Source organism: Garra rufa, chromosome 10 (assembly GCF_049309525.1).
Source record: "Garra rufa chromosome 10, GarRuf1.0, whole genome shotgun sequence".
NCBI classification, from domain to species: Eukaryota; Metazoa; Chordata; class Actinopteri; order Cypriniformes; family Cyprinidae; genus Garra; species Garra rufa.
The window spans coordinates 13,405,523-13,420,301 of NC_133370.1; the positions used below are offsets into that span (position 1 = coordinate 13,405,523).

At 33.4% G+C, this 14,779-nt stretch overlaps 1 protein-coding gene across 2 annotated transcripts in view; it reads left to right on the forward strand.

Annotated features, from left to right (window-relative positions):
- esyt2a (extended synaptotagmin-like protein 2a) overlaps positions 1-14,779 on the forward strand; it is a 38,925-nt gene that overhangs the window by 8,405 nt on the left and 15,741 nt on the right. For both annotated transcript variants that reach the window (XM_073848513.1, XM_073848512.1), the window contains exons 2-7: positions 9,402-9,443; positions 9,570-9,704; positions 10,803-10,879; positions 10,977-11,049; positions 11,641-11,730; positions 13,157-13,212. In XM_073848513.1, the coding sequence (XP_073704614.1) occupies positions 9,402-9,443; positions 9,570-9,704; positions 10,803-10,879; positions 10,977-11,049; positions 11,641-11,730; positions 13,157-13,212 (473 nt within the window). The remainder of the gene's footprint in view (positions 1-9,401; positions 9,444-9,569; positions 9,705-10,802; positions 10,880-10,976; positions 11,050-11,640; positions 11,731-13,156; positions 13,213-14,779) is intronic.

Sequence of the window (14,779 nt, forward strand, 5' to 3'; positions counted from 1 at the left end):
AGTGCAAGTTATTTATTTTCACTAATTTAAGAAAAATGTGACTTTTCGTTTTAAGCAATGCTTGCTTTAATTTCAGTTGTTCAACACTGATGTTCAATTAATAATCATAGATCGTAGATAGTGTGTTTCCTTCAATTATTTTAAAATCAAGTAATGCACCCTTCATCCAAAAATCTCTCGCTTATAATATGTGAACATATTTACTGTACAAAACTTGTCAGTGAACTATGAGGGCAAAAAAATAAATATTATATAAATATAATTAAATATAATGTTATTAATAAATAAAATAATCGTTCATTAATCGTAATCGGGTTAAAATGTTCAATTAATCGAGATTTTGATTCTAAGCCAAATTGCCCAGCCCTATTTTAATCTATTCTCATTTTTACGAAAATATATTGATTCTTAAATCCCAAGAATCGATTAGTTTAGCCTGTTTTCATGATTGTAGGGCATATCCCATCCAGTAAATCTCAATAAGCTTTGGGCTTTTTACTTTTGGTATGAAACACAGTCTCAGATTTCAAAATTCAAATACTGTCAATTTTATTACGATATTTAAACAATAAACAGCGTTTTATCTCTGTTTAATGTGGAGTGACAGAATGCTGTAGTGCCTCAGTTTAAAAGAAGCGACACGCGTGTGAACTGATCATCTTCTCCGCTTTAATACCAGTTACAGCACCAAATAAACTTGACAAACATCTGAAGATCTGTTAAAAGAAAGAATGCAACTTACCTGAATCTGTATCATGTAATCGCTTAATTAGTTTAATTAGTTTTAGCCACGGAAAGACATCAATATAATTATAAACAATGTCATGTAAGGTCACATTTATCTCAGAAAAAACATATTTGGTGGTCATAAATGCATTAGTCAGCTACGAAAATGAAGTGAAAAAGAGAGGAGCATTTTGCTAACTATATGCACCATATAACATGTTACTGTTCTTCAGTATTTAATGTAGAGATGCACCGATTGATCGGCTAGTGATCGGAATCGACCGATTTTTTGCATGGTAAAAATAAATAAATAAAATATAAAATTATAAAATAAATTTAATTAAAGAAAATATTTCTGTATAGGCCCATGCTTTCATTACAGTTCTTAAAAAAAAATCGGAATCGGCAAAAATCCGAATCAGCAGGTCACACTTACTGAAAAATCGGAATCGGAATCGGCCAAGAAAATTGCAATCGGTGCATCTCTAATTTAATGTTTGAATAAATCTGTCAAGTTTTTTAACAGCCACCATTTAAAGGTTTATATTTCAAAAACCTAATTGGAGTAGAAATATAATTATGTAATTGTAAGTTTATTATTATAAAAACTTCATTTGACTGTAATTGTGTTTGTGTGCAAATCAGTTAATTTAACCCTCATTATTATATTATTATATTATATTATGTAGTAACTACTGACTCTCATGTATATTTTACAGCATTAATTGAGAAATTTTTTTTTACTTATGAAAATTTACCATGTGCTGTACCTGATATGAATCCAAAATAGGGCTGTGCAATATATCGAAATTATCAAAATATTGCAAATATACATATCGCAATATTGCTACAGCTTACAATATTTAGGGCCATGAACAAGATGCTCTTACCTAAATAACTTTTAACTTAAATAAGAATCAGTGCATATTGAATTCATAGAGTTCAGTGTTTTCCTTTTCCTTTTTATTATTCAGTTCCTAAATTGATGTAAAAATGATTACACTAATGTTAAAATGAAATTATGTAATCCTAGAGTAAAACACTACCGTTCACTTTCAGAAGTTGTTGTAACCTCCTGAGACCCCGCCCATTGACTTATGTCCTCTGTAGTGGACCTTGTGTTTTCATGCATTTTCTTTGAAATTTTTGAGCTACTCTGTCAAGTCCTGTTGTACTGTGCAGAGGACATCCTGGGCTTTCTAGTGATATGTCATTTGATTGGCTGGCATGCTAGGAACCACTTCTTACACTGAATCCAAAATGGCCAGCATACAAATGAGCACATTTTATGGGAAGGAGAGAGATATGTAAAATTTTGCTTTTTTACATGTTTTTTACTATTATTATCACATATATATTTGTTTATTAAAGTGTCAGTAACAATACAATTAGCTTTTAAAGCTGTTAAATTGTTTATGATTCAAAATATCATCCTTTTTTAAATGTCAACTATAGTGGACATCAGGACCATCTTAATGTAATTAATGACTGCATGTTGTAGGAGGCAGAACTGAAGCAGAGAGGATTTTTATAAGATAGTTGAGGGAGACTCTGACTTAGAGCTGTCAGATGAGGATAAATTTGAATGTAACATACAAGAAGATTTTGAAGAAGAGGAAGAAATTGCAGGAGACTCAGATGAGCAGACTGAGACAGACACAGAGACAGAAAAGGAAGAAAAGGAAAGATGCCGCACTCTGTGGTTCTGCAGCAGGACAATGCACACCAGCAAATTCACTTCTGAATGGTTGAAGAAAAACAAAATGAAGACTTTGGAGTGGCCTAGCCAAAGTCCTGACCTGAAACCTATTGAGATGCCCACAGCATGACCTTAAAAAGGCGGTCCATGCTCGAAAACCCTCCAATGTGGCTGAATTACAACAATTCTGCCAAGATGAGTGGGCCAAAATTCCTGCACAGCGCCGTAACAGACTCATTGCAAGTTATGGAAAATGCTTGATTTCAGTTGTTTTGTTTTTGTTACATAAATGTTGGATTAATATCCCTTTACAGCCATATTCTGTACAGTTTTGTTGTCTGAGTTTGGGTGTCGTTTCGAACTAAAATGGTCCTGTGGTCCACTACAGTGGACATGCTGTAAAATTAAAAATAAAAACTAAACGTAAAAACTCTAAATTATAGAATTTTTTTTTAACCCAAAGGATGTAGGAAATCACAAAAAAACAACAAAAAAGAGACACTTTTTTTCTTTGGGTCTCAGGAGGGTAAGGGTGCCTTTTCTTGCAAAAAGTGAAACATGTATGCTAGATATTTTAGAATTAGAATCAGAATTAGCTTTATTTACCAAGTGTGCGCAAACACAAGGAATTTGTTGAGCTCTTGATACATACATACATATGAATAACAATATACTGTATATACTGTATATGACACAAGATAGTTATGGAAGTTCATAGAAATGACTTAGTAACACCAGAGTAAAACCTAAGTTTCATCTAAGCATGTGGCACTTTATCGTATCGCATACCAATTATTGCGTTATTTAATTTATTGCTTTATCGCATATCCCTTTTTTTTTTTTCAATATCATACAGCCCTAATCTAAAATAATTGATATTTACTCATAATCGAATTTGGGAATCGAAACTAAAGCCTATAAATAGAAAAATCAAATCGTGAAATTTGTGTCAATAACCAGCCATATTAACAACACTAATGATTATTATAATGTTTAGATTTTCACTAGCATTTACAACTTATAATTTTATTTTCTTGCATTTTTTTTGTTTGTTTTAGACAAAATAGTATAAAATTCTAATTTTAGCCTATTTACATAATTTACATTAGTGCATCCTTTCTTTAAGAGCAGTTCTTCATATGTCAAATTTTGTGTATATTTATACCTGTATAAACCTGTGTATAGTGTTGTGCTCTTTCAGCTGCACCACTCAACAAAAATTATATCATCCTATCAGCTTTCTGCTTGAAGTCTGACACACTGACTGTCTGGCATGCTGGTTGTCTGATACATGCTGCTCAGCTTAAAAAAATAGCACAAAAAAAAGCAAATGCCCTTTGACCTGTTCACGAGTCGTGCTGAATCATCTCAGACGTGCCTGTTATACCTCACAAAATCATTACAGAGCTCAACCTGTCAGTCCTTCATCGAGTTCACAATACAACCTACACTTCTGGTTGACTCATTTAGAGGTCAGATGAGGTCGAATCTATATGAAGTTCTTCCTGATTGCTACAGTCGCTCTCAGAAAGAGCGTGCCTGTGTGTTTGTTTCTCAACTGGGCTGCAGGATTGTATATGATAAAGTTGTTTGTTTTTTAGGAAATTACATTGCTTAAAAGATCAGATCTTACACAAATGCACAAGTTTACGCCCATGCAGATAAATCACACACACATTACTGTATTTGGTCAGTGTGTTAACATTTCTTCATGAATCAGCTTTACAAGCTTAGACTAGCTGCGTGTGTCATGCCAGAGCTGCACTATTGAAACTGGAATTACTACATGGAAGTTTCTGCCTCATTTACATTCTCATTTTACTGTATTTAACAATCAAAGATACAAATCTAGTGTTTCTATGTAATAGAAACAAGCAGAAAGATGTAGGATGACATTAAATGTATGTTCTTAGTGTGTCTGTGATTGAGACTTTGACCCCTAACAGTGCTTTCTTTGCTCTTTGAAGGCCAGAGATATGAATGTTTGTGTGTGTTTGTGGCAGAGATAAGACATGTACAGATGCAGTGTTTGTAATATCAGATCAGATCAGCTCAGCGTCGGCTGCTCTCTGACAGGCCATGGGAATTAGCAGGCTAACTTTAGCTGCTGTCTGCTCTCTGCGCATATAATCAGGAAATAACACAGCTTTGAGTCATAGGCTGGCTTTCTCCCTAAGGAAAATATGAGAAAGAAATAGAGCCAAAGACAAGTCAGGGATTTTCCATTTGGTTTTCCTGGCAAATCTCTCGCTCACATGCTTTTGTGCCACATCTTTCCATATAGGTCCTTTCTTCGTTCACACTCTGGAAAAAAAGGTACAAAAGCTGTTACTGGCACTGTACCTTTTTGACACTTTAGGGTATGTTTAAGCTATTTATATGCACCCTTTAGGAGAAAATACGGTACAAATGTGTACCTTTTGAAAGGTTACCACCCCAGTGACAGCTTTTGTACCTTTTTTTACGAGAGTGCACCAGAGTTTCTTTACTGCATGTTGAGGAAAGTAAGATGAGGAGCCAAAGAGAGACACATTGTCCACACTGTGAGCGAACAGCATGATTCAAATCAAAGAGACTTCCTACAAAATAAGGACTTTTAACAGAATTTAAAGTCTGCATGAAATGGAAGTTGCGATAGTCTTTTCTTTAGAGGCGCACACTAATGGAGCAAACATGTCGGCAGTGTAGAGACATTTAAAACTGTCAGAGAAAGACGCAAAAATGATTACAAGTACCGACAGTGAGAGGCTGTTTAGAACCGCATTGCATGTCTTTGATGAGAAGAGAAAGGCCTGGTTGTTGCTGGTTACTTTATATGATGACTGAAATCGCGAAATGGCCTTAAACCATTAGTAAATAAACTACAGAATGTTATGTTGTCTAATACATGCACAAATTGTATTCTGACAGCTCTGCTTAGCCAGGGTTCAAAGTCCAAAGTGTAAGAAAAATCTGCGCTGAAACAGCGTAATGAGAATCATTTATGAATCTGCTGCTGTCAGCAAAAAGTAGTACTGAGGTCTTCTTGTCGTTTCCGCCAAAATAAAAGTCAACATTCATAAATGTTAGCATTGTAATTTTACTGTTGTTCTGTAAAATAAAATAAAATTGTTTAAAATTTTACATTTTTTTTTATTTTATTATTAAAATAAAGACAAAAATAATGAGAACAGTCATTACAACAGCACCATTAATACATTTATTATAACATTCTCCTTTGCTCAGCAAGGCTGCATTTATTTGTACATTAAAACATGCATTTATTTGTCTTAAAAAATGGCCAAAGAATATTATTTTACTAACTTATTATTTTTAAGCTAAATTGTGCTTTGTTGATAGGCTATAATGTGTACTAGAATGTTAAAAATGTTCAGTGTTAAGTAAATGTTTTAAAATTGTTGTTTTGAAAAGCAAGACAAAATTGTAAAAAGCACATTTTGGCTATTTAATTTATGCTATGGTGGAAAAAAAAAAAGGCAAAATACATGGGCACAAAAAACATGTTCGGTAATCGGCCTTCGGCCCAGTGTTTAATTTTGTCCGGCTTCGGACAAGAATTTTCATTTCCGTGCATCCCTGTTCTCGATTGTAGAGCAGGATTTCACCCTTCGCCTGGAGTTTGATTGACAGGTGACCTGACCAATCATAATGCTGAATCCCTCATTTTGTCCAAAAAACAACCCGAACAGGAGAGTTAGATTATTGTCAGTGGACTATGTTGTATTGCTGTCTTTCCTCAGTTGAGACAACATAACTCTAATGTTCATTCATGTTTATTTCATGCTATAACTAGGGGTGTAACGATATTTCGTAGTATGATATTTCGCGATACAAAAACGTTGCGATATGTATCGTAGAGTGATGAGGATACATTTACGATATGACGACAGTCTAATCCTATTGGTTGAGCTGCCGACGTGTCCTATCTGCTACAGTGCTGCTTGTGCTTTCATTGCAGTTGCAGAAATCGCTTGAACTGAATATTAGTAGAGCAACATGAGTTCGGCTGAAACTGAAATTGAAGATGCCCCGTCTTCACGTCCGACGTCTGGTAGCATTTTGGTTTTACAGTCACGAGACAGGACGACGGTAAAAAAAATACAGACAAAACACTATTACAGTCACGGTGTATGTTATTACCACGGAGTGGGAAATGAAAAGTTTCGTGTTTCAGACTCACACGGTTTTCGAGTCACACATTGGAACAAACATTTCTTAAAGCTTTTACGGCTCTTCGCAACAGGAACCTCCGAAGATAAAAAATATATTTTTATAAGCAGGAGCCACGATTTAACCAGTTACCGCACAGATTATTATTAACAACCAAAAGAACATTTCACTGAGCGCATGTCGGAGTGTTGAAAACTTGATCAAGATAATTTAAAATAGGCTATAATTGAGCTGTATGATCCATAAAATACGGAGAAAGGCTATAAATAAAGAAAAAAAATCCAGGAAATGCGTGTAGTATAGCCTGCCACTTGGTTTGCCAGGTAAAAATAAAATTGTGTAAAATGTCATAGTTAACTGTATCTGATATGAAAACTACGCTAGTCATTGTCCCATAAAATGATAAATAGCAATTAACACATATAGTGTTTTCATTACGTTTTATTTATTTAGCTTTTTGTAAAATAAAATGAGACATTGTTGTTTGCAACTACGTTTACCCCGAGACCTCGTCGCGAACACCAGCTCGACTGCAGAAGGCTTTCACTACGATTCCACCGCTTGCCGCGTCCCATGTGAAAGGGCTTTTTAAACGGTCTTCAGACAGAGCGTGAACACAAGCACGGGACCGTTTCGGAGCAGCTGCGTGTCAGCGTGTACAGGATTGAGTCCAAAGAGCATGCACCCGTGCCTGTCGCCCGTCCGACCCGCACCGGACAGATAAATATTATTCCACCCGTTACGCCAATTTTAGCGGGTAACCCTTCGGGTAGGACTCTGTTTCGCACACACATTGAATCTTGCGTCGCAAGCAGGTTTAAAGAATTTGACATCTTGACAATTTTATCACTATCATGTTAAATTTAACAAATTTTTCGGTGACAGACAGACCTATTCAGTTGTTAATTTGAATACAGAAGGTTTTTATTAAACCTTAAAATGTGACCTTGTATGTACAACAAACAAAGTTATTGAAATTTGTTTATTTTTTTAAATAAATCTGTTGTTTGGTTTTCAGTTTCATGTTTTAATTTTTGTTAAAAATATCATGATACATATCGTACCGTGTACCCAATATCAGGATACGTACCGTATCGTGACCTGGGCATATCGTTACACCCCTAATAACTAAGAAGAAAAGATGATCGCGATCACATTGAGGTAATTGCATTGCCATGCCACACATCATTATGCAGTGAAAAATTCATCGCAAGAAATTCAAACAATAAATACCACATTTGGAGGTCTTTAATGTGAATCTCTTCCTGTTAATTACAGCTTGAAATATACACAAATGAACATCAGATTGTATGTTGTCTCAACTAGTTTGACTCTACTGACATTAATTTAACTTTTCGGTCTGGTTTGTTTGTCGAACAAAATGGCACATTTGTCTGGCATTCAAACTTCAGCAATAGCAATAGCCAACAATACATTGCATGGGTCAAAATTATCGATTTTTCTTTTGTGCCAAAAATCATTAGGTCATTAAGTAAAGATCATGTTCTATGAAGATAATTTGTAAATTTTCTACCATAAATATATCAAAACTTAACTTGATTAATAATACGCATTGCTAAGAACTTCATTTGGACAACTTTAAAGGCCATTTTCTTAGTATTTCGATTTTTTTGTGCCCTCAGATTTTTAAATAGTTGTATCTTGGCCAAATATTGTCCTATCCTAACAAACCATACCTCAATTAATTTCAAACAGTGGACCATTATGACTGGTTTTGTGGTCCAGTGTCAGAATTGCAAAAAAAACAACAAGCTGTGCAATTAATTAAACTTGAAATTTTAAAGTAAAATAATAGTAAAATAGTATTTTCTTGTGAAATGTACTACTCCAATGATAATTTTATTTGCAGCTTCAAAAAATCTTTACAGTGTACAGTTAAAATTTGTAAATGGTTTAACATTGCATACTATGTAATTTTACTGCAAAACAATGTAACATGGTTATGGTTTTTGACAGAAAAACTCTGAATTGTCATGTAATTTACAGTGAAAATCAGATAAAGTCCTTTTAACTCAGATCATCCCATTCGTCATCAGTCTTCATCAAGAAAAAAAAAATTCTGTTACAAAGGTTATTACCATTGGGACTTGTGATTCAATAAGTGAGTAACTCTTTAGACAGATTCTTTAAAAGAGCCTTTTGTTTGTGAATTGGACTGCACTAGCTGTTTTGTATGTTTAGTGCTGTGTCAGCATCTGAAGTACTCTCAGATGCTCAAAAACCTCTAACTGGACATTTATGTTATTGGAAAAATGACTGATTTCTAATCCAACTTCACAAGGGTGTGAAGTTCGTAAAGTTGACAGATTTATTGTTGAAAATGAGAACACTCTAGTTTAATTGCATCGTTTGCTCTCAGTGAGACGGAGAGATAGGGTATGAGAGAGCATGGTCTGTTAGCACCTTTAGTTTGCTGTTAGTCTTCAGCAGGGTAGCAGAATGTTCCAGTTAAATAGCCGCATTATATCATTATAATGTGGTCATGTAATGAGTAATGGATATGATGAGTAATGAGACTAATACTATTCATTTTAAAAATTAGAGAAGAGGAAATTTAGCTTCTCTATTTACATCATCAGCTCATGACCAAATGGATCTAATCATTATGTCCTCTACAGTTGAAGAATCAACATGAGTCATTGTGATAAAATGTAAAAATATTGATTTGTTTCATTATTTTGAGAGCTGTTACTGTCAGCTCACAATGGGCCTGTGACTAATGAATGTGTTTAAAATATCCATTAAAATAAAACATTCTGATTATTCTGTCTGTTTTGTGTTTCAGGTTCATTTTCCAGATGTGGAGAGAGTGGAGTGGCTCAATAAGGTGTGTGTGTGTGTGTGTGTGTGTGTGTGGTGTGGTTTTATAAAAATAGATCTGAATCTATGCTAACCTAGAAATGTCTCCTCAAGAGTATTAACTCTCTCTCTTTTTCTCTTTTTTTTCTAACAGACTGTACATCAGATGTGGCCATATATTTGTCAGTTTGTAGATAAAATCTTCAGAGAGACCATTGAACCGGCAGTGCAGGGAGCCAATGCGCACCTAAGTACATTCACCTTCTCCAAGATAGACATGGGGGACAAGGTACATGCACATGTTTATCTAGCTATCTAAATGAGAGCATACCACAGACCTAACTAACTCAAACCCTAAACCAACCCCCCAAAAAACTTGCATTCAGATTAAATGCACATAGGATCACTAAAAATGACTAAATTTATAAATAAAGCATTTAATTTTTATCTGCCTATAATTTATTAATTACATAAAAATGTTTTGGTGAATTATGTAAAATTACATTACCAGTCAAAAGTTTTTGAACAGTAAGATTTTAAATGTTTTTATAGAAGTCTTTTCTGCTCAACAAGCCTGCATTTACAGCAAAAACAGTACAATGTTGAAATATATTTAATATTTAAAATAACTGCTTTCTATTTGAATAGATTTTAAAATGTAATTTATTCCTGTGATCAATTTAATTTATTTTCAACATCATTGTCTTCATTGTCACATGATCCTTCAGAAATCCTTCAGATTTGCTGTTCAAGAAACATTTTTATATCATTTATCAATATTTAAAACAGTTGAGTAATTTTTTTTTCAGGATTCTTTGATTAATAGAAAGATCCAAGGATCAGCATTTATCTGAAATAAAAAGCTTTTGTAACATTATACACTATGCCATTCATTCAAAAGTCGGTATTAATTTTTGGAAAGAAATTATAGAAATTAATTATTTTATTTAGCAAGGATGCTTTAAATTGATCAAAAGTGATGATTAAGACATTTATAATGTTACAAAAGATTTATATTTCAGTTAAATGCTGTTCTTCTGAACTTTCTGTTTATCAAAGAAATCTGAAAAAAAAATCCTCTTAGCTGTTTTCAACATAATAATAATAATAAATGTTTTTTGAGCAGCAAATTCTAGTGTGACTGACGTAATGATGCTAAAAATTTAGCTTTGAAATCACATTTTACAATATATTAAATAGTAAATATATTTCAAACTTTACTGTTTTTGCTGTATTTTGGATCAAATAAATGCAGGCTTAGTGAGCAGAAGAGACTACATAAAAAAATCATACTGTTCAAAAACTTTTGACTGGTAGTGTAGTAAACCCACACACGCATATTCATACACTTACACACAAAATATAAAAATTTTTGATCTGTCTGCAGCCTCTTCGGGTGGATGGAGTGAAAGTTTATACAGAGAATGTAGATAAAAGACAGATCATTATGGACCTACAAATCAGGTAAAATACACACAAATAAAGTTTACCACTGTTTTACATCTTCACTATTGGGCTTGAGATATTGAAATTCTGTTTGTGTGTTGTTGTATTTGTCTAGTTTTGTCGGAAACACTGAAATCGATGTGGATATTAAAAAATACTACTGCCGTGCAGGAATCAAGAGCATACAGGTAAGAGTGTAACGGATTTCTGTTTGTATGTTGCTTACATAAGTTGCTTACATTTGAGTAGGCCCCTATTACCCTGATAACAATCAGAGCGACCACACATGAGCTCTGATATGAGTTTGAACTATATAACAGAGCTTCTTTGCTCTGTTAGTTTATAGTCAGGCATTAGAGATAATGTTAGTCCCTTCTTATATGTGCAAGCAGACGTTTTTTAATTATTTATACAGTATGAGCCTTTTGGCTTTAACTGAAGAGGATAGCGGAAAAGCATTAAGAGAGGTTGTGGTATCGGGAAATAGCCCAAGCAGGATTCAAACTCACCTACTTGTCGTTCCAAGACCTTTGTTCATCGTCAGAACACAAATTAAGATATTTTTTATGAAATCCGAGAGCTTTCTGGCCCTGCATAGAAAAGAATCATACTACTACATTCAAGGCCCAGAAAGTTCTATGTGACATCTGTGTTTCAAGCGTATTGCATATAAAATATAGTTTAACACATCTATTAAATATGTGATTAGATGTCAGATTTACTATGCAAAATATTATTTGATTTTATTCATTTTATTTGATTGTTGTTTGTTTTTCTAGCTTAATGGGGTGTTGAGAGTCATCATGGAGCCATTGCTAGGAGACATGCCTCTGATTGGTGCACTGTCTATGTTCTTCCTCAAGAAACCTGTACGATAATCACTACATACACACACACACACACACACACACACACACACACACACACACACTATTGTGTTACATATAGAACATTCTTTCATTGTGTCTTTGTGTCTGATTAGATTTTTCTGCTGCATACCTGACATTACTTGCAATAGACAATCATACAATATAAAGAATGATGACAATGTGCCTGTTATTTAATAATAAACCACACCCTTGTAACTCCACTAAGAGTTTTTCTCAGAATCAGAGCATTGCTCTGACCTGCTCTGCAGAAACTGTTCAAACAAGATCTGAATCTATTTCTTTTAAACTTGTCTCATTCATTTTATCTCATTATCTGTGATTCAATAAAGTATTAATCTAAAGAACTTTCTATTCATCAAAGACTCCTGAAAAAATATTAAGCAGCACAACATAATAAGATAAAAAGAAGACTATCTTTCTTAACCAGCAAATCAGCATATAAGAATGATTTCTGATGATTAATTACTTAATGATTAGAATGAAGGATCATGTGACACTGAAGACTGGAATAATGAGGCCTTTGGAATAAATTACATTTTACAATATATTAAAATAGAAAACAGTAATTTTACATTGTAATATAAATTTTCAGTTCTACTGTTTTATTATATGTTTTTTAATTAAAATATATGCAACCTTGGGTGAGCACAAGACTTTTAATTTTTTGTTTAAAATAATAAAATAAAATAATCTTAACAACTCCAGATATTTTAAGAGTAAATATCAAATATATTTGATAGTGCTGTCAATCGATTAAAAAATTAACTAATTAATCAGACATTTTTTTCTGAAATTAATAGCAATTACTCTTGATTAATCCCACCTAATATTAAATATTTATTACATTTTTTAAGTGTTAAAGTTTTAAAATATACAGTTGTATTGCAGTAATTCCACATTCAATCTTCAAATTAATGTAGAAACAACATAAAGACAGAATATTTCTAATATACTATGTATATATTTTTTTTATTACTGAAGGTGAGTATCTCTGATACCAATATTACTGATGTCTCTAAGAAATTATTTTTTTTCCAAATATTTAACCATGGACTACAGCCATTTAACATTATAGTATAATTGAGAGCTATTAATTTTAACATTTAGCAGACTTAAAAAAATAACTTCTAATTTAAGTGAACTTTAAATTAAACTTTACATAAACCCATTATTTACCTATGCCCTTCAGCAAGTAGGAAATATACAGAAATTGTATAAAGTTATCAAACACTAAGTACTAAATAAAATGTGTTCCTTGATTTATAGACATCACAGCAGCTGGGTTATTAGGTTATTTGACTGCTATTACTTTAAGAGCTGCCGCTGCTGCACATTTGCATGTGTGTATATTTACAACCTTTATGTATTAAATATTGTTACATGTTTCTGTCTCTCTCTCTCTCAGTTGCTGGATATAAACTGGACAGGTCTTACAAATATGCTGGACATCCCTGGAATAAAGTAAGTGATACACATGTCAGCCATCACACATTACGTAATCATACTATTACGCCAGTTTCATAAAACTGGAGAGTGGATCAGGCAGCCTTTAAAAAAAAAACACACACATGCTGTCACATGACCTATTTTGTATTTTGAGGTGGCACAGATAACAGTGTCTCACACAAACATTATGCACGCTAACTCCAGTCTCAGAAATGCTGCTCTTCCTGTCAGACCACATCAGAGGATCCACGTTTACACCCACTTGTGATAATGGGGAAATTATGGGGTCTTAATAGTGTGTTTTATCTTGAAGTCCACCATGTGATCCCCTACCATCAGTGTGTTTGTCCAAATGTAGAGTTTAATGTGTTTTCCCAGCGGAGTCTCTCTCTATCTATCTCTCTCTCGTTCTCTTTTTCTCCTTTTATAGTCATATCATAGGTGGAGCTGGTGTTGTGGTTTAGGCGTGGGGAGATCTTGTCCTTTGTTATATTTTCTCTCTCTCTCTCACACACACACACGCATACACGCACACCCTCAGAGAAGAGTCACATTTCATTCTCTTTTTTGGTTAGACATCAGTGATCTCTGAAGAAAACATTAATCAATCCTGATGTTCAAGCTGAAATGCAAGTTAATTGAACAATAATGCTATAGATGCAGTCATTAACACAGTGTGGGCGAAGGGACTGTAAACAACTATAAATGGCAGTAGTTAAATGTAAATTGTACTAATGGAGAACTGCTGGAGGAGGATGGAGGAAGCATAATAGTGCTTTAATTCTTCTCCACATCTTAGTGGTTCTCATCATTTTTGATTAGAAAGCCCCACATACACTGCCATTCATAAGTTTGGGATTAGTAAGATTTTTAATGTTTTGTTTTTTAAGAAGTCTCTTCTGCTCTTCAACTGTTTCTATCTTTGATGATAAAACCATATTAGAATTATTTCTGAAGGTTCATGTGACACTGAAGACTGGAGTGAGGCCTGATAAAAAAATTCAGCTTTGCTTCACTGGAATAAATTATATGTGTCCCTGGACCACAAAACCAGTCATAAGGTTAAATTTGACAAAACTGAGATGTATACATCATATGAAAGCTCAATAAATAAGCTTTCTATTGATATATAGTTTGTTAGGATAAGACAATATTTAGCCGAGATGCATCTATTTAAAAATCTGGAATCTGAGGGTGCAAAAAAATCAGAAAAATTAGAAAATCACCTTTAAAGTTCTCTTAATTAAGTTCTTAACAATGCATATTACTATTCCAAAATTACATTTTGATATATTTATAGTAGGAATTTTACAAAAAAAAATCTTCATGGAACATGATCTTTACTCAATTTCCTAATGATTTTTGGCATAAAAGAAAAATCAATAATTTTGACCAATACAATGTATTTTTGGCTATTGCTACAAATATACCCCAGCGACTTAAGACTGGTTTTGTGGTCCAGGGTCACATATTTTAAAGTATATTAAAATAGAAAACTCCAATACTATTTAATAATATTATTGTTGTTTCTGTATTTCTGATCAAATAAATAGAACTTTGATTTGCAGAAGAGACAAAAACA